Source organism: Mesoplodon bidens (assembly GCF_964165515.1).
Source record: "Mesoplodon bidens genome assembly, chromosome: 1".
In the NCBI taxonomy this organism is placed as follows: domain Eukaryota; kingdom Metazoa; phylum Chordata; class Mammalia; order Artiodactyla; family Ziphiidae; genus Mesoplodon; species Mesoplodon bidens.
This window is the reverse complement of record NC_138176.1, coordinates 85,080,865-85,101,964: the sequence shown is the minus strand read 5'-3', so window position 1 is coordinate 85,101,964 and position 21,100 is coordinate 85,080,865. Positions and strand designations below refer to the sequence as shown.

The window sequence follows — 21,100 nt, the reverse complement described above, 5'->3', positions numbered from 1 at the left end:
AAAAATTAAAAGACAAATGAGTTGCAAATCTTGCATAGGACACTTCAAAATACAACTCTTTTTAACTTTACAGATTGAAAAATCTAAGTATTTTCCAAAGTGTCAAACTTAGAAGTGCCATATACGTTGTCAGCTTTTCAGCTTCCCTCTTTAACCGAGCCTTCAAATGTTGCTCAATTATTCACCTTTTGCAGCATTCGATTTTAAAAAAATTTTAGCAAAACATTATAGTGTAACATGATTTTAATAAAGATTTAAAAGATCAATTCATGGTGGCTGACATCTAGAATTCAGTATTAGAAAACAAGATTTCCTATGTTCCCAGCATTCTCACATTGAGAAAAAGCAATTAATTAAAAAAAATCCTACTTGGATCATTTGGATAGTCTATATAACTTAAATCAAAACACCAATGATAAAGTCTTATAATACCTGCACTAACAACCCGAATGCAAGTAATCTGCTCTTCAACAAACTTCTTATGAAAGTGTGGATTTGTAATATAGATCAATAAGGGGTATTAATTTCTTTAACAAATTATCCTTTTTACCAAAACTTAACCAATGGATTATTTTAATTAGTTAACTTCCCCCTCCTCTGCCCCAGGACATTTATAACTATTCAATTATTTAAGCCTGGATTTCTAGATATCCCATGAATAATCATATCATGGATTAGTATACTTCACTTAAGTGAAAGTAAGACTATAAAGTTCAGTATTGTACAAAATATATCCATTTATATTTTAAGCAGTGGAGCAATTATAAACATGAGAAGTATGAAAAGCATATTTCATGACTGTGTGTGTTGTTTTTGTCATATTTTAGTCAACATGGCAAGTGTGCTAAGCATTCGAGATGTTCATTTAAAAAAAAAACATAAACGCCAAATGAATTCTATGAAGAGTAATAAATTCTTCAAAAATTTGGAGAACAGATTGGGGTGCTTTGATGATGCATTATCTAGCAGATGTGACTTACGTTGAACTTTAACAAATAATAGATTAGGAAAGTTTTGACTATTTCAGGAACTTGAGCAAAGTCTATAAAACAGGAATTTAAAAGACATGTTTGAGGAATGGACTGAAACTATCTCACCAGAAGGGAACATTCAGTAAGGAAGCAAAGAGATAAACTGGAGTTTGAATTTAAAGAGCCTTAAATGTCAGAAGAGAGCCAGATGTGAATCACAGAAATATCTGAAGTGCAAGCATTTATCTGAAAAAAATTATATTAATATGGTGGCTGTTAAAAAAGACTCTTAGGATATAAGTTAAAAGGACACTAGTAAGGAGGCTTAAATAATGCTGAGAGTAGAGGCCCGAGCTAAACAGAAATGGTGACAGGGAAATAACATGGCAAGGCAAACCTTAAAAGGGTTTCTGATGAAAGAATTTACAGAATTTGCTGAAGAGATATAAGACTAAGAGTAGAAATAGCTATCTTAAATATAGGTGACATCTATGTTACTGAAACGATTAAACATCAACATGCATATTTAAGAAGGTATATAAGGTACATCCCTGATCAAAGGAATGCTCTACTCATCAATATGGTGGTAACACAGTCTCAGAACATCAACCTCAGTGAGTGATTCTCAACCTGGAGTAAGGTGTATATCAGAATTGCTGCCCCTGACAGCTGCCCATCAAGATCCTCTGCTCTTCAAAGAGAATCATTGCATGTAATGAGAAATGTTACTGGGAGAGTGTGTTGCATATGTAAACCCTGTGGAACAGAATGACTTAAGTGCTATGATTTATACATAATAAGACTTTTTGCTCCAATAAATAAATTTTAAAGTATTTTAGTAGCCTAACTCTGAAAAATTAGAGCAGCACAAATAATCAAAAGCAAAAGTACACAAAACACATGTGGACTTAAACTGAGCTTTGAAGGGTAGGTAAGACAAGGATCTACTGAGCAGTTCTGATACTTTTCCATTGCTATAAACTTATGTTTCATTTGTCTCAAAAGGTGCATAATTTAAGGAATGCCAACTGCCATTCTAACTTAAGGATTATCAGAAATACTTACAAAGCACTCTGCAGCATCATCCATAAGGCCAAGCTGAAATCGCTGCTCATCTTTGAAACTTTCTGCAAGAGCATGCCTTATGTTATCCGAAGGAAGTGCTTTTTCTCGACTGTGTTGAAACTGTGCAAATATTGTCTGGGAATCAACAAATACATCAACCAGTAAGTTTAACACCAACAACTAAAAAACACTTGAGCAATTTCATTTCAACAGCGAAACTCGAAACTCTATACTCAAACTAACAGTTTTTGCTTTAAAATTCCATACAAAAAATTAATTATTTCTATGAGTAATATGTAGAAATGGTTGCCCCAGTCTCTAAATCAAATGTTAGTGCATAAGAATTAAACATGTAAAGTTCTCAGATCCCATCCTAAGAGATTCTGATTGAGATGAGGCCCATTTTTAAACTGTTCCTTAGCTGACTATGATCTAAGTTGTTTAGAAAGAGTTTTGAGATAAGTCGCTTTAAATCTTAAAGTGTACTGTAGGAATTAAAATTATGTTATACAAAAATAAACATATAATCAAATAAAACAGTAGGAACTCACTAGACTTGAAACAGTGGGAACATCATTCAAGAACATTAAATTATAGGTGTTAATCTGGTCTTCTATTTTCTTTATTGAATTTAAGCAAGAAAAACTTTTTAATAAGTTCCAGTTTTATGACAATCATCTTAAGTGAGTGAAAGTGGGGAAAAAATAAAGTTTGCTGTGTGATAAACCACCAAATAAGGATTGATCATATTAAGTTCTATATTAATTAGCTCAAGGGGTATGTCACCTCAAAAAAAAATTGCTTTTAAGATCAACATATGGTAGGCTGGGAAATATTTCAAGAATCTGTTCCACTGATACAAGAAAATTTAATTTACAAATAAGAAATTAAAAAAGAAAGATGCCAAGTGATATTAGATATCCAGAACCAAAATTTTTAGCTACAATTACAAATGATAAAAAATGAAAAATATTTTCACAAGTCATTTCTTATTTAGGTAGTCAACTTTTCCAGGTAATGTCTAAGATATTAATCCTACACAAGACTGATGTTCATTTAACATCTATTTTTTTGATTGTCTAATATATGTGAGGCATTGTTCTATGCCAGAAAACAAAGATCCTGCCCTCATGAAGCATACGTTCTAGTTGTAGTAATGAGGAGAGGGCAAATAAGTAATTATATGTCAGAATGTAATAAGTACAATAGAGAAAGACAAAGAAATACAATACAAGAGAGAAAGATAAAGTAGTGTAATAGGGATAGGGATGCTGGGGGTAGGAGAGAGGGAGGGAGCTTACCTATTACCAAGGGTAGTCAGGGAAGGTCTCACTGATGGAAAAATAACATTTAAGGAGAAGCATAAAGGAAATAAGGGTGTTAGCCACAGGGACATCTGGAATAAAATCATTCTAGACAAAAGGAATAATAATGAAAACACTCAGAGATGAAAGTCAGCTCTGAGAAACTGCAAGGAGGACAGCGCAGTGTGTGTGTGTATGTGTGTGTGTGTGTGTGTGTGCATGCACAGGTGTTTTGAGGCAGGGGATGCAAGCAGGGGAAAGAGGCAGGTGATGTGTAAGGCTATGGGAATACCTGAGCTAGAAAATTTAACTAGTTTTTACAACTGGACAAAACATTCAAAATTTACTGCAGAGTAAATAAAATGCAATACTGTAATCTGATCTAAGTTCATTCTTCATCAACCCTATTTTTACCATATAAAAAAGAGAATATAAAATCACCTCCTGATTGGGATTGACATGTATACACTGATGTGTATAAAATTGATGACTAATAAGAACCTGCTGTACAAAAAAATAAATAAAATTAAATTAAAAGAAAATAAAATTGCCTCCTTTGGTGACTTATTCAAACAGCCTTTTTAGGAATGTAAGTCAAAATAAAGCATGAAAACTACCTTTTATTTTCCTGTATTATGTATATGTGTGTACTAAGAATATTCAAGAATGTAAAACACTGAAATATTTATTTCTGAAAACATATTAACCAAATCTTAAATTCTTGGGCAAAAATTTCAATGACATAAATGAGTTGCTAATTTATACTGGACTCCCCATTTCTGCCTTTGTTCCTATTCTATATATTCTCATCCAAGCAGCCAAAGAGATCTAGTCCAAATATTATACTTACTTAACACAGGTTATATCACTTCTCCACTCAGAACAATCCCACGACTTCCTAAACCACTCAGGAGAAAAAGTCAAGGTCCTCACAAAGGTCTAGAAGGCCCTACACAATCTGGACTCCTGTTCCAGTTATCTACTGCTGCATAACAAAACCACCCCAAATCTTAGGTACTAAAAATAACATTTATTTTGGTCACAAGTTTGCAGTTTGGGTGAGGACAGCTCAACTGTGCCCCACTTGCAGTCATCTGTAATAGTCTGAATGCTGGAACTTGGGAGTCATATGAAGGTCGCCCACTAGTGTCTAGAGGTTGATGCTGGTTGTTGGTGCTGCCTGTTGGCCGGGAACTTGGCCGTAGCTATGACCAGCTTGGCTTCCTCACAGCATGGCAACTCACTTCCAAGAATGAGCACCCCAACAGACAGAGCCAGGTGGAAGCTTTATCACTTTTTCTAATCTACCCTAATCTCATTTCTGCCACATTCTAAATGATGGAAATGACACATTAGGGGCAACCCATATTCAAGGAATTAGACTCCACCTTTCAATAGAAGAGTGCAAAAGAATCTGCAGACATTTTTGAAGTCACCACAACTCACCTTACCTCTGAGCTCATCTCCTATCACTGTCCCCCTTGCTCACAAAGCTTCTGCCACCAGTCAGGTTTCCTTGAATATGTCACGCACACTCCCACCTCAGGGCCTTTGCAGTTGCTGTGTCCCTGCTTGCCTGGAAGACTCTAGTCCACTCCATCTCCTTTTCCAAGTTGTGATTTAAATGTCATTCTCTCAGTGAGGCTTTCCTTGCTACTCAACACTCTCTAGTACCTATCCCTGATTTATATTTCCTCCTTTGCAATTATTATTACCTAACATACTTTATATTTTGTTTATTTATTTTCTTCTCCCTTACAAGAATATAAGCTACAAGAGAACAGGGATTTTTATTAGTTCCGTTCACTGCTGTATCCCTAGTAACTACAGTAGTGCCCAGAATTCAGTAGTAACTCAAAAAACATCTGTTAAATGATTATTTCAAAATAATGAAAAATATAATGTTCCTAACACAGGAAAATGGATCCATAAACCTGAATAAGTCATACTTTAAGAAATCCTCTTCAAAACTGTAAGTCACTTGACAATAACTTTAATTACAAATAAACTTACCAAATATGTCAAACAAACCAAACTATCAAATAAAAGTAAATCTTTTGAGAAACAATAGTAATTTTTCGGAACTATTAAAAGGTTACCTTCAATGCACAAAATATGCAGGCATCTCCCTGACAAACATGTCCAGTCAGAACCCGCAAGCTTCTTCGGAATATATCTAATTGCCATAAAACCTAAAAAATAGTGAGATGTGAAGAAAGAAAGAAACACAGTAATATTTTTCTCACTGGGATGAAAGACAGATTTAAATATTTTTTAAATTGTGGGAGGCTAATAACTTCTTTTAATCTCTTATACATAATCAGATATATACTACTAATAAATAATATACATGTAGTTCATATATAAAAGATGGATTTAGAAAATATTACTATGAAAATATTACTATGGATTCACATGTAAAAACCATGACAGGCACAGAACAAGAAAAAAATAACTCCTCAGTTAAGGAATTTATATGAACAGGAAACAAGGGATACTGAATGCAGGACTTAGCAGAGACTTGAGAGAGGAAGTGATTATAATACTTGGAATGAACTGAAATTTAGGAAGGAAATATAATTGCAGTTAAAAGTCAGGGTGTACCAAATAAGGGTCAGTATGTAGTGGCAAGAAAAAAGGGCAGAGGCCTGTGTGGTCACTGTATACTGAGTGAAAAACGGGGCATCTGTGTAGTCATGGGGGGTACAGCATAATATGAAGCAGCAGTTAAAAAATAACCTGAATATATCTGCTGCAATTATCCAATCATCATTTACTACTAAAAAAACAAAAACAAAATAAAAAAGACTGTAGTTGTTTAAATAAATCAGTCTAATACTTAAAATCATTCTAGAAAAATCTGAAATTTATACAATGGGGATAACTGTGTCAGCCTCATAGACTGCTTGTAAGGATTAAATATATGTATGTAATATGTGAAGTGTTTAGAGCAGTGCCCAGTACACAAATGGCATGCATTGAATGCAACCTGCTATTTGTTGCTGTAAATACTATTACAACAAACAATTAAGATCTTCAAGTTTCTCTATACCTTTCAGTCATTTCCTCAAATAATAAAACCAAGAAAATCCATTCACTATCTCACATTTCTCCCAACCAAAAAAAAAAGTTAATAAAAACAAATAATTTTTAAAGTTTCCTATTTTTTTAATAACTCAGTAACTAAAAGCCATTTCAGAATTTCTCTTTGATAGTTGCTTTTTCTTAAAGCATAACTAATAGGATTCATTTAGTTATCACAAATAACTCAGTGTTTTGCAAAGCACTTGAAAATGTTTAATAACTTTCTTACATATCATACTCTATCATACCATAAAATATACATTAAAATTCATACATTTGTCAAGATGAAGGTCATGACAGCACAGTTGTGGGAAGTGCACAGCACTGTAGTTAGTGATACACCCTCTGAAGACAAGCTGCCTGGGTTCTAATTCTGGCTTTACTGTTTACAGCTCTTGGGCTGACTTGAGCAAAATATTTCCTGAAACTTAGTTTTCTCATCACTGAAAGGTAGATAAAAGTAGTACCTATCTCTTAGGATCACTGTAAGAACTAGATTAGATAAAACACAGTGTACCAATGCACAGTAAGAGCACAATAAATGTTAGCTATTAAATATTTTAACTTTGCTTTTAACTTACAGAACTCAAAACCACACCAATATGTCATACCTACTTAACTGTACCACTTTCTCATCAAATAAAAGTTCAAAATATTCAGCCAAAAGAGAAAACTCTATAATCTGCTTATAAGGCTTACGAATTAAGTCTTTCAAATGTAATGTTTTCTAGGGTTAGCAAAATGTTTAACTTACACTGGACCTAAACTACAGAAAAAAATATTTTATGTGACTTCTCTGTATACTACTCAATATAAAAGTTTAAAAATGATTTTCACAAATCCATACCAAAAATTATCTTCATTATAGTTAACATTTATCCTATTTCATTTAAAAATTTTGATTATATTCTACCACCTGTTAAAGTTAAAGCCTAAGCTAGTTGTTGGACTAATTAGTTTTTAGCAATATAATTTTATAATATAAATATTTTTCTTTTGCATTATTTCCACGTTTCATTTTAACATGGTACTTAACAAAATTAATGTAGTTATTTTGAATGTTTATGCATGTTTCTTATTTAGTTATTCCCCAAAGATTAATACATATATATATGCATATGCATTTAATAAAGGAATATAAACCTTTCATCATATTCCTGACCTCAAAATAATATAAAAAATAATAAAAATTAAGGGGAAAGGGCATATAAATTCATTTTTCTTACTTGTATTACACCCAAAACATTTTAATAATGTCCATTTTTAGTAATTTCTTACAAAACATATTTCACAATTTATTTCTCAGCAGTTTAAAAAGTACTCATCAAACTGCATATTAGCATTTATATTCTGAATTTTCTTTTTTTTTTATATTCTGAATTTTTAAAAATGAAGTCAGGCTTTTTCTGACAGAGGTCTACTTGAATAGCTGTTTTGTCAGTGAGGACTGGCTTTCTAAATTAGTTTATACAGTAGACATTTTAACATCAGGGGCCAGCTGATTCCCTGGGTTCAAGGGATGGAGCTGGGAGTTCAGGGAAACCAAAGCAGCTAGAGTTGGCAGGACAGAGTGCCGCAGTGGGGAGAGCTGCACACAGTTAACACCAGAGCTTGCGAGGGGGCTTCTCGAGTATGCAGGTGAGCACTGTGAGGAAACTACCTGAGACCAGGAAAGAAAATCCCAAAAGATTAGATGTAATGCCCAAAGCACATATCAGTTCAGGGCAGTGCCTGTTCCCAACAGCCAAAGTGGAAAACATCATAATTCACAGAGCATCAGTTGAAGAAAGAAAGGTCCCTCCCCACTAGCAGAGAAATTAACCCCAGAATAAACACAGTTCTGGTACTGCCTACAAAGCTTAAATGTAAAATGATCAAACTGTTTCTAAATAAACTAATCCTATCCCAGAACAATGTTCAAGAATATTTTTAGGGATATAAAAATACCCATCACCCAACAAAGTAAAACTTAAAATGTCGTCTGACATCCAATCAAAAATTACCAGGCATGGGCCTCCCTGGTGGCGCCATGGTTAAGAATCTGTCTGCCAACACAGGGGACACGGGTTTAAGCCCTGGTCCAGGAAGATCCCACATGCCACGGAGCAACTAAGCCCATGCACCACAACTACTGAGCCTGCACTCTAGAGCCCATAAGGCACAACTACTGACGCCCGCATGGCACAACTACTGAAGCCCGTGCGCCTAGAGCCCGGCTCCACAACGAGAAGCCACCACAATGAGAAGCCTGTGCATCGCAATGAAGAGTAGCCACCGCTCACCTCAACTAAAGAAAGCCCACACGCAGCAACTAAGACCCAATGCAGCCAAAAATAAATAGATTAATAAATTTAAAAAAATTACCAGGCATTACAAGAAACAAGAAAATATATTCCAAACCTAGAAAGAAAAAAAAAAAAAAGAACAGAATTTGCACAGGCAGAATTAGTAGACAAGTACATTAAAACAATTATTATACCTGTATTCATATATTCAAGAGGTCAGAGAAAAGATTGGACATGTTAAGTATAGACACAAGTGATTTTTAAAAGACCCAGAGCAAACTTCTAAAGGTGAAAATTACAATGTCTGAGATTTAAAAATACACTGGTGATATTACTAGCAGATTAAATAAACATTGCAAAAGAAAAATTAATGAACTTGAAGACACAGCAACAGAAACCTATAAAATGAAAGAGAGAAAAACAAAAGAATGAGAAAGAAAATGAAGAGCATATCAGAGAACTGTGGGACCTAAAGCAACCAACTGCATATGTATCAATAACTGGAATCCCCCAAAGGAGGGGAGGGATAGAAAAATTTGAAGAAATAATGGTCAAAGAGTTTCCACATTTTTTAAAAATTTATTTTTATTTAATTTATTTTATTTTTGGCTGTGTTAGGTCTTCATTGCTGAGCACGGGCTTTCCCCAGTTGCAGCGAGTGGGGGCCACTCTTTGTTGCGGTGCGCAGGTTTCTCATTGCAGTGGCTTCTCCTGTTGCAGAGCACGGGCTCCAGGTGCGTGGGCTTCTGTACTTGTGGCACACAGGCTCCACAGTTGTGGCTCACGGGCTCTAGAGCGCAGGCTCAGTAGTTGTGCTGCATGGGCCTAGATGCTCTGCAGCATGTGGGATCTTCCCGGACCAGGGCTCGAACCCGTGTCCCCTGCATTAGCAGGTGGATTCTTAACCACTGCGTCACCAGTGAAGCTCATCCACATTTGATTAAACTTATAAAGCCATGGGTCTAAGATGCTCAATGAACCCAAACACAAGAAGCATGTAGAAAACTATATCAAGGCACATCATAACCAAATTGCTTTAAACCAGTTAAAAAAAGAAAATCTTAAAAGCAGCCAGAAAAAATGGGGCACATTACAAACACAAGAACAAAGATAAGAATGACAATAGTTTTCCAGAAGAAGTAATGCAAGCCAGGAGACAGATGAGCAAAATCTTTAAAATACTAAAAGAAAAACTGTCAACTTAAACTTCTTTAATGAATGAAAATATCTTTCAATAACAAAAGTCATCCTTCAAGCAGAAGAAATGATACCAGATGGAAAGCTGGATCCACACAAAGGAGTGATGAGCACCATAAGTGGTAGCTATGTAGATAAGTAGAAATAACCTTCACGGCAAAGGTCAGTGGACTGTTCTTTTTTTTTTTTTTTTAATATATCAACATAGGAATACTTCTTCATTTTCTTTACCATGTAAGTGTCCTTGCTCAGAGTTTTCTTTTGTTATAATAAGCTTTTCATCTCCCTAAACTACACACAGTATTTTGGGAGCCAAAAAAAGGGACAGACACAGAGGGAAATACATAAATGTAAAAAAAGAACTGGAAAAGGGGTAACATGAAAAGATTTGAAATGATAGGAGCTCTTTCTCAGAGCCTGATTCAATAAAAGCATATAATTCCATGTCTTTTGGAGTCTGGTATTTCTCTATATCGGGTGTCAATCAATAAATATTTTCTTGCCCTTATCACAGCACTTAATGCCAAAGGGATCCTTCAGACAGGGCAGAACAGTGACTGTCATTTAAAGGTCCCAACATAAATTAGAATTAATGCTTTTCTAATACCAATTGCTTCTGTTTCCGAGTGAGTTATAAAACTTTCAAGTTTGACATATGTCCCGGACAGCGGACAATTAAGAACACAAGTCTGAGTCAGATGCCTGAGCACCTGACACATTCTAGATGTGTTCATTTATCAAATGAGTTAATTAAGCAATATTTCTCTTTCTACTCTCAGTTTTCAGGAGGAAAAAAAAAGCAGCAGGAAGAAAACATGTGAAAAGCTATTTATTTTCAATAAAATCTTTTAAGGTATATTCTAGCGTCAATAGAGTAACATTCCAATATTCTAAATCTTCCTCATCCTTAGTACTATACAGTCAACAGTCAGAAGGATATAGGCCTCTACAAAATCTGAAAATGTTGAATAAAAACTATCATACATAAGAAAAGATATTTATGTAAGGCAGCAAGTTGGATTAATACATATTTGCTAATTAAAATAATTTCAACAAGGACTGAAGCAAAATGAATTAACCATTAATTTAACTACAACAGTGGTGTCCAAATTATGATTCTACAGAGGGGATTTAAGGTCACGGTGTGGGGGGTGAAAGGAATTTGAGTACTGAGATTAAAAACTCTGCATCTTTGGGCTTCCCTGGTGGCGCTATGGTTGAGAGTCTGTCTGCCGATGCAGGGGACGCAGGTTCGTGCCCCGGTCTGGGAAGATCCCACATGCCACGGAGCAGCTAGGCCCGTGCGCCATGGCCGCTGAGCCTGCGCGTCCGGAGCCTGTGCTCCACAACGGGCGAGGCCACAACAGTGAGAGGCCTGGGTACCACAAAAACAAAACAAAACAAAAACACCTCTGCATTCTCATTTCAATCCACGCAGCTTGTTTCTTTTTATGCTGTCTATGGGGATCCTACTGGATTTCTTAAACAAAAAAAAGGGGGGGAGAGGGCCTCCCTGGTGGCGCAGTGGTTGAGAGTCCGCCTGCCGATGCAGGGGATACGGGTTCGTGCCCCGGTCCAGGAGGATCCCATATGCCGCGGAGCGGCTGGGCCCGTGAGCCATGGCCGCTGAGCCTGCGCATCCGGAGCCTGTGCTCCGCAACGGGAGAAGCCGCGGCGGTGAGAGGCCCGCATACCGCAAAAAAAAAAAAAAAAAAAAAAAAAAGGGGGGGGAGAGGGGTTGACTAGCTAACTCAAAAAAATAATTTTATGTATTTTAGAAACATTCTTAATTTACTAAGTAAACATTTTAAGCCACAAGATATTTTTATATCCTAGCAATGCATCATTCTGTTGAAAAAAATTTCCATTTATTATAAAAACCAAAATGCCCAGTCAAAATATTTTGCTACTATTAAAAGTGATATTAAAAAGTCATTCTAGTCAATAATAACTTTATTCTTAACTTACAAGTTAAAGAAGGATTAAGCAAAGAATTTCCCGAAAGGCACTTTTTAAAATTTAACAAGAAATTATGGTCTCACCTGTACAGCACTATTAAGAAAGCAGCTGTTTTGTCCTGGTTCATTCAACAAGCCTTTGGTAGGGGCTAGGGATAGCATACTCCCAGGTTGATAAGCTTTTCCAAGATTGCCACCAGGTTTCCGTAAGAATTTTACCCATGCCATTTTCAAGCAACTTTGTTTGCATTAAAGCTAAGAGTTATATACTTATGTGATACTTCTGATGATAAAATGGATGGTTTCTTGAATGATCCACTTAAGTTCGCTGCAGTCTATTACCATAACATAAGTTTCCAAGTCCATATCTTTCCTGATGCTGTAGTTTTGAGGACTTTGTCAAGTAAAAAAAAGGATACATAAGCATTGAAGTTCTGAAAACTAAAAAAGAAAGCTATTTTAAACAAGGCCTTAAAGATTTAAAAATCTTTGTGTTAAATTTTATAAGAGTACAGTTTAAGGTGAAAAAGATTTTTTAAAAACTGCTAAAGTAACATTGATGAACAAATCATATTCTTTAAAACACAAGTCATTTGTCTTGATGGTTTTAAAAACAGATGATACAAAAAGATGTAGAGTTAGCATTTGGTATGATTCATTTGGTCATTTGTTTTCCTTGTGTTTCTTTAATAAGAAAAAAGTCTTTCTCCTTTCCAGGTGAAGTTATTAAAGGTGACTCCATATTTCATATCAATGTGACGTCAAAGCAAACCTATAAGAAAAAAAAGAAATGTTTAAATAAAAGTAAAGGCTAATAAAGAAAATTCCTACTTTACTATATGAACACAAATATTGAATACATAATTAAAATATTATATATATAATCATAAAATGATTAGAACTAATAATGTTCTTCTTAAATATGAAAATGAAAACACAGTTCATCATTTAAATTTTCAAAACATATCAAGGTGACATCAATCGCTATCTACTTCAAGATTTCAATGGTCATATGATGGTTTCATATTCTGAAGAAAACTAGAATCAACTTAGATCTCAGGTAGTGTTTTGAATAATACTAACTTTGCTGCCAATACTATATTGCTGTTTACTAAACAGAGACTCTACAGAGACTCTATGTTGTTATCTATGTTACAGAGAATCATATCATTTCTGCAAGAAAGTCAATAGATTTTATGTAAATTGATATGCATTAAAACTCAGAAGAAACATTAAATTGATAAACAAATCTTAGTGAATTAGAGTAAATTTCCACACTATTCATGAACACATACTCCTGGCTAAAAGGACTTCAAAATGTTCAACTTCTAAATTAAAAACAATCAAATATTACTACCAAAGTTTAGTTTAATCAATTGAATTTCCTTCCTGCATTCATTCTTTCAACAAATGTTTATTGAGCCATGTACTATGCCAGGCACTAGAACTGGCATTTTAATGAGGAAAGACAGACCATAATTCAGTGAATAATAAATTTTAGAGTGTACTAGAAGAGTTATGCTCTGAGTGCTAATGGAAAAACAATTCAAGCAAAGGGAATGAGAAGTGTATATTATGGGAGATGGTTTGCACTTTTAAATAGGATAGTCTCCGAAACTGTAATTGAGAACGTTACCTTTGTACAAAGATTTGAAGGAGGTGAAGATGCCACTCTGGAGAAGGCACTTCTAGCAGAGTGAACAGCATGCCTGGCATACTGGAAGGCAGTAAGAAGCCCAGTGTGGCAGAATAAATATGAACAAAGAGGAGAATAGATGAAAAGGGTGGATGGGAAAGAGAGAGATCATGAAGGGCCTCAAAAGCCCTGTGTAAGAACTTTGGCTTTAAATTTAAACTCTAGATGAAAGCCATTGAGTTTCACTTCACAGCACAAAAACATGAGAGGACAGAACATTATAGGTCAGTTCAATTCCATTGATCAAATACCCACTAAGATAGCAAAGCACTGAGGAATAAAAAAGAAAAGCATTAGTCTTTACAGAATTCAAGTCAGGAGACTTTTGTTTGCAGCCCCACATATTAGCTCATCACTTATTAGCTGTTTGTCTTAGATAAGTTCTTGTCATCTCTGATTCATAGCTTCATCTATAAAATGGGGACAAGAATAACAGCCCTGTTTAACATAGGTTAAATGTTTCAAGAATAATAAAACACTACATTATGTTAGTTTTTTTCTTTTTGTTTTAACTCTGTGGATTGTAACTTCCTCTAAAGTGATCTAAATGATCCTAAAAACTTTCATACAAATTTTTAACAAATGTAGTTATGATTTTACAACATTAAGAAAGCTCTGTATCGGTAGTTAACTTGTGTTTTTAATGGAAGAATCCTTTGAAATGGTATTCTTTCAACAATCATTTAACTAGGCACAAGGTCTTACCCTGAACTGTGATAAGATACATGAAACAATCCCTACCGTAATGAGTTGTTTTGTGATGGGCACACACACAAATAGATAATTTTAAAATATTATAGTTTCTGTTCCTGTGCAAGATGTCAAACTATATGTCCTCCTGGTTCCCTTCCTCCAACCCAACTCTGGAGATTATACAAAAGCAACAGATAGTATAAGGAGAAACAGGGAGAAACATTAAGTAACTGGCTTCCAGAAGGTGAGGGAAATAGCAGTCAAGAGATAGAGAGGGCCAAGTGTTACAGACTGGGAAAGTCTTTTTAGTTGTGACCTTTTCCATTCTTCATATCACTCTGGGCAGAGAATTCCCACCCCACACAACGCAATGAAACAGGAAAGCTCTGTTACCACCCCAGGGCCATCTGGAGGGTAAAGGAAATTATAACATCAGGTAAGCATGGGAGGGAGACGCAAGAGGGAGGAGATATGGGGATATATGTATATGTATAGCTGATTCACTTGTTATAAAGCAGAAACAAACACACCATTGTAAAGCAATTATACTCCAATAAAAATGTTAAAAAAAAATCAGGTAAGCATCAGAGAACAGCTGGTTTGGGAAGTGATAACAAATACAGACACCTGTAAGGCCCTTGCGTGTTCTATCCTCGCCCTACTCCACAAATAGAACAGAGGATGGTAGGACCTGGAGAAGATCACGTCTCTAACCAAGTAAACAGGAAGTTCTTTTTGGAATCAACTCTTAAGCCATATCACCCCAAATCAAGCCCTTACATCCCCACCTCTGCTGTCTGAAATCATCCAAAGAAACACAAATCAGAACCTAATGCTTTCATTCTTCTCATCATGTAAATATTACTAGCTTATCACTTGGTACTCCCAGGAATAAGATAACCAGATACTTGCAGAGTATGAGCATTATGAGAGAAAGGCAACAAACTGAACAATCTACACCACAGGAAACAGAATGAACAGACCAAAGGGAACACAAATTTAAAATAAACTTAAGACATATCCACCAATTGAATGAGTACATTTTTGAAACTGCTGAAAGAAAAAACTCAAAGGATGAGTTAACTAGCAAAATGAATAGAAGGAAACATCATACTAATGAGCAGTACGTTCAGGTCTAGAAATTCTCCTAAAAGTATTAAAAAAACAGAGTGGAAAATATAAACATTTTCAAAAAGCTAAGATACACAGATGAAATCTAAAAGTGTCAAAAACTACCTAAAAGGATCCCCAGAAAGAAAGAGGAAAAAGTAAACAGAGTAGACACTTTTAGAAAGATTAAGATTTTTCCAGAATTAAAGGCTGAAAAACCCAGAAAGAAAAACAATAGATAACACAAAAATCCAAACATGATGTGAGGAAGAAAGGAAGTAGGATGAAAATTGTGAAACCTTGAGAGAGAGAAAAAGAGAAAGAGACTGATTTTTCAAGCCCATTAATAGGCAAACAACAGAAAGAAAAAATAAATCTAAAAATAAACTTTTGAAAAGCTAATAAACAAAATCTTCGCAAGCATGATTAAAGAAAAAAGAAATATAACATGAATAGCATTGATAAAGGAGAAATTACCACATATAGATGAGCAACCAAAAGAAATATAAAAGAATACCACTTGAATCTTATGAAAATAACTTTGAATATCTAAAGGAGCAGGTAATTTCATAGCAAAATTCAAATTACCAAAATTAACTCAAGTGAAGTAGAAAAAATTTTTAAAGACTACAAGAAAATAGAAAGGAGACAAAAGTTCTTCCATTTAAAATGGCATCTGGATCAGATGGATTCAAAGTTAAATTTTATCTAAACTTTAAAGAACTGTTTATTCTAATGTTAAAATACTGCAGGCCACATGAAAATAAAATACTAAGAACCCAAATCATGTCATGAAGCTAACATAACCTTAATATCAAACCATGATAAACCTCAGACCAATGTGACATGTGATTAAAGATGTAAAACTTATAAATAAAACACTAACGAATGTAATCTATCACTGTGTCAAAAGAATAATGTACCATTGAAAAAATAATAAGGTTTATTCTAGGAATTTAAACGTGATTCTATATTTATTCTTTCAATAAATATTTGGGAAGCTGTGCAGAAAAGAGTTAACGCAGCAATATTTATAACAGCTGAAAGATGGAAAAACAACCCAAATGTTCAACTAAAGAATGAATAAAATACGGTGTGTGTGTGTGTGTGTGTGTGTGTGTATACACACACACAATGGACTATTATTCAGCCATAAAAAGAAACGAAGTACTTAAACATGCTACAACATAAACACTGAAAACATTTTGATAATTGAAAGTCAGTCACAAAAGACCACACACTGTAAGATTCCATTCATACAAAATGTCCAAAAGAGAGAAATCTAGAGACAGATAGTAGATAAGTGGTTGCTTAGACTGGAAAAGTTGGGGCTATGGAGAACGAGTGGGGATGGGCACAGAAAGTGATAGCTAAAGGGTACTCAGATTCTCTTTTTTCCTTCCAGTTTTATTGAGATACAACTGTCACATGAACTGTGTAAGTTTAACATGTACAGCATAAAGATCTGACTTACATACATTATGAAATGATTATCACAATAAGTTTAGTGAACATCCATCATCAAATATAGATATACAGTTAAAGAAGTAGGAAAAAAAAGATTTTCCTTGTGATGAGAACTCTTAGGATTTACTCTAACAACTTTCATATATAACAAACAGCAGCGTTAATTCTATTTATCGTGTTGTGCATTACATCGCTAGTTCTTAGTTAACTTATAACTAGGAGTCTGTACCTTTTGACAGCCTTCATCCAGTTTCCCCACTCCCCCCACCCCCTACCTCTGGTAACCACAAATCTGCTCTTTGTCTATTGAGTTTATGTTTGTTCATTTTTGAAGTATAACTGACCTACAACATTATGTTAGTGCCTGTTACACAACAAAGTTATTTGGTATTTCTATACATTTCAAAAAAAGTTACAATATGTCACCTTACAAAGATATTACATAGCTATTGACTATATTTCCGACACTGTACATTTCATACCCATGACTCATTTATTTTGCAAGTGGAAGTTGGCACCTCTTAAGCTCCCTCACTTACTTCTTTTCTTCCTTCAACCCTCTGCCCTCTGGCAACTACCTGTTTGTTCTTTATATCCATAACTCTGCTTCTGTTTTGCTATGTATGTTCATTTGTTTTGTTTTTCAGAGTCCACATATAAGTGAAATCATACAGTATTTGTTTTTCTATGTCTGATTTATTTCACTGAGCATAATGCTCTCTAGGTCCATCCAAGTTGTCACAAATGGCAAGATTTCATTTTTTATGGCTGAATAATATCCCACTGTATGTATATAAATATATGTAACACCTCTTCTTTATCCATTCATCTACAATGGGCACTTGGGTTGCTTCCTTATCTTGGCTATTGTAAAGAATGCTGCAATAAACATAGGGGTGCATACATCTTTTCAAAATAGTGTTTTTGTTTTCTTCAGGAGTGGAATTGCTGGATCATATGGCAGTTCTTTTTTACTTTTTCTTTTTTTTTGGCAGCTCTATTTTTAATTTCTTGAGGAATCTCCATATTACTTTCCACAGTGGCTGACCAATTTACATCCTTACCAATAGTGCATGAGGGTTCCCTTCTCTCCACATCCTCACCAACACTTGTTATCTGTTGTCTTTTTTAATGACAGCTATTCTGACAGGTGTGAGGTGATATCTCATTGTGCTTCTGATTTGCATTTCTCTGATGATTAGTGATATTAAGCATCTTTTCATGTGCCTGTTGGCCATCTGTCTGTCTTCTCTGAAAAAATGTCTATCCAGATCCTCTGCTCATTTTTTAATTAGGTTGTTTTTCAGATGTTGTGTTGTATGAGTTCTTTGTATACTTTGGATATTAACCCTTTATCAGATATATCACTTGCAAATATCTTCTCTCATTCAGGAAGTAGCCTTTTCCTTTTGTTGAGAGTTTCCTTCACTGTGCAAAAGCTTTTTAGTTTGATGTAGTCTCATTTGTTTATTTTTACTTTTGTTTGCCTTACCTGTGGAGACATATCCCCCAAAATATTACTAAGACTGATGTCAAAGAGAGTATTGCCTATGTATTCCTCCAGAATTTATGCTTTCAGGTCTTATATTTAAATCTTCAATTCACTTTGAATTTATACTTGTGCATGGTGTGACAGATTAATCCAGTTTGATTCTTTTGCATGTAGCTGTCCAGTTTTCCCAGGACCATTTATTGAAGATGTTGTCTTTTCCCCTGTATATTCTTGCTTCCTTTGTGGTAGATCAATTGCCCATATGAGTGTGGGTTCACTTATGGGCTATTTTGTTCCATTGATCTACGTGTCTGTTTTTCCACCAGTATCATACTGTTTTGATGACTGTAGCTGTGCAGTATAGTTTGAGGTAAGGGAACATGATATGTCGAGCTTTGTTCTTCTTTCTCAAGAATGTTTCAGCTATTCAAGGTCTTTGTGCTTCTATACAAATTTTAGAACTATTTGTTCTAGTTCTGTGAAAAATACCATTAGTATTTTGATAGGGTTTGCACTGAATACATAGACTGCCTATATAGGATCATTTTAATATTAATTATTCCAATCCATGAACACAGTGTATCTTTCCATCTGTTTGTATTGTCTTCAATTTATGTCATCAGTGACTTATAATTTTCCAAGTACAGGTCTTTTCCCTCCATAGTTAGATCTATTCCTAGGTATTTTATTCTTTTGGACGCAATTGTAAATGGGACTGTTTTCTTAATTTCTCTTTCTGATAGTTCATTGTTAGTGTATAGAAATGCAACAAATTTCTCCATATTAATTTTGTATCCTGAAACTTTAATAAATTCTTTGATGTGCTCTAGTAGTTTTTGGTGGCATCTTGAGGATTTTCTATGTATAGTATCATTTCATCTGCAAACAGTGACAGTTTTACTTCTTCCTTTCCAATCTGCATTCCTTTTATTTTTTTTCTCATCTGATTGCTGTGGCTAGGACTTCCAATACTATGTTGAATCAAAGTGGCGGGAATAGACATTCTTATCTTGTTCCTGATCTTAGAGGCAATGCTTTCAGCTTTTCACTGTTATGTGAAATGTTTTCTGTGAACTTATCATACATAGCATTTATTATGTTGAGGTAGGTTCCTCTATACCCAAATTGTTGAGAAATTTTATAATGAATGGATATTGAATTTTGTCAAAAGCTTTATCTGCATCTACTGAGACAAACATATGATTTTTATTGTTCAATTTGCTAATGGGGAAATCACACTGATTTGCAGATACTGAACCATCCTTGCATACCTGGGATAAATCCCAATTGACAATGACATATGACCTTTTTAATGTATTGTTGAAATCAGTTTGCTTATGTTTTGTTAAGGATTTTTGTGTCTATGTTCATCAGTGATATTGGTCAGCAGTCTTTTTTTTGTGACATCTTTGTCTGCTCTTGTCATCAGGGTGATCCTGGCCTCGTAAAATGAGTTTGGAAGTGTTCCCCTCTCTTCAATATTTTGAATAGTTTGAAAAGAATAGGTGTTAACTCTTCTTTATGTGTTCGGTAGAATTCACCTGAGGCCATTTGGTCCTGGACTTTCATTTTTGGGGAGTTGTTTAATTACTGATCCAATTTCTTTACCAGTAATTGGTCTGCTTATATTTTCTATTTTTTCCTGGTTCAGTCTTTGGAGGGTGTACATTTGTAGAAATTTGTCCATTTCTTTTAGGCTGCCCATTTTATTGGTGTATAACTGTTCATAGTAATCTCTTAGGATCCTTTTTATATCTGTGGTATCGATCATAACTTCTCCTTTTTCATTTCTGATTTTATTGATTTGGGTCCTCTCCTCTTTTTTCTTGATGATTCTGGCTATTGGTTTATTAGTTTTGTTTATCCTTTCAAAGTACCGGCTCTTAATTTTATTAATCTTTTCTAGTGCTTTTTTTAAAGTCTCTATTTCACTTATTTCTGCTCTGACCTTTATGACTTGTTTCCTTCTACTAACTTTGGGTTTTGTTTGTTCTTCTTTTTTTAGTTCCTTTAGGTGTAGGGTTAGGTTGTTTGAGATTTTTCTTCTTTCCTGAGGTAAGCTTGTATCACAATAAACCCTTCTGAGAACTGTTTTTCCTGTGTCCCAGAGGTTTTGGATTGTTGTGTTTTCATTTTCATTTGCGTCTAGGTATTTTTTAATGTCCTCTTTGATTTCTTTAGTGATCCATTGGTTGTTTAGCCTCCACATGTTTCTGGGGGTTTTTTGTAGTTTTTTTCTTGTAGTTGATTTCTAGTCTCACAGAGTTGTGGTCAGAAAAGATGGTTGATATGATTTCAGTTTTCTTAAATCTACCACAGCTTGTTTTATGGCCTAGCATGTGATCTATCCTGAAGAATGTTCTGTGTGCTCTTGAAATAGCTCTAACGACCAGAAGGGAGTGCGCTGTTGTGGTGGGCTGACTATTGTGGGCGGTCTAGTAGGCATGGCTGGCTGCCATTCTGATTGACTGCCAGGCACTGTTTTGTGTGGAGACTGCCAGCTGCTGGTGGGTGGGGCCAGTTCACAAGGCTGCTGGCTGTGGGGCCTGGGGTGGAGGCGGTCCTGTAACTATTGCTGCCCCACTGGTGGGTGGAACCAGGTTTTGGAGTGGGTGGCTGCAGGAGTGGGGGATCTTCATTCTAGAGTCAGCCTGCTGGTGGATGGGGCTAATTCCTGACACAGCTGTCTGCAGGGTCCATGGTGTCCCAAAGCTGTTGCCAGCCCACTGGTGAGGGGAGCTGGATCCTGGGGCAGCTGGCTGAGGGGTCCAACATGTC

The 21,100-nt window shown here is 35.2% G+C and overlaps 1 protein-coding gene across 2 annotated transcripts in view; it reads right to left on the bottom strand.

Moving 5' to 3' along the window:
* Positions 1-21,100, bottom strand: part of USP53 (ubiquitin specific peptidase 53) — a 76,893-nt gene that overhangs the window by 44,440 nt on the left and 11,353 nt on the right. For both annotated transcript variants that reach the window (XM_081226027.1, XM_081226026.1), the window contains exons 2-4: positions 11,949-12,636; positions 5,440-5,532; positions 2,037-2,171 (exon numbers count right to left, since the gene is read on the bottom strand). In XM_081226027.1, the coding sequence (XP_081082153.1) occupies positions 2,037-2,171; positions 5,440-5,532; positions 11,949-12,092 (372 nt within the window). In that variant the 5' untranslated portion in view covers positions 12,093-12,636. The remainder of the gene's footprint in view (positions 1-2,036; positions 2,172-5,439; positions 5,533-11,948; positions 12,637-21,100) is intronic.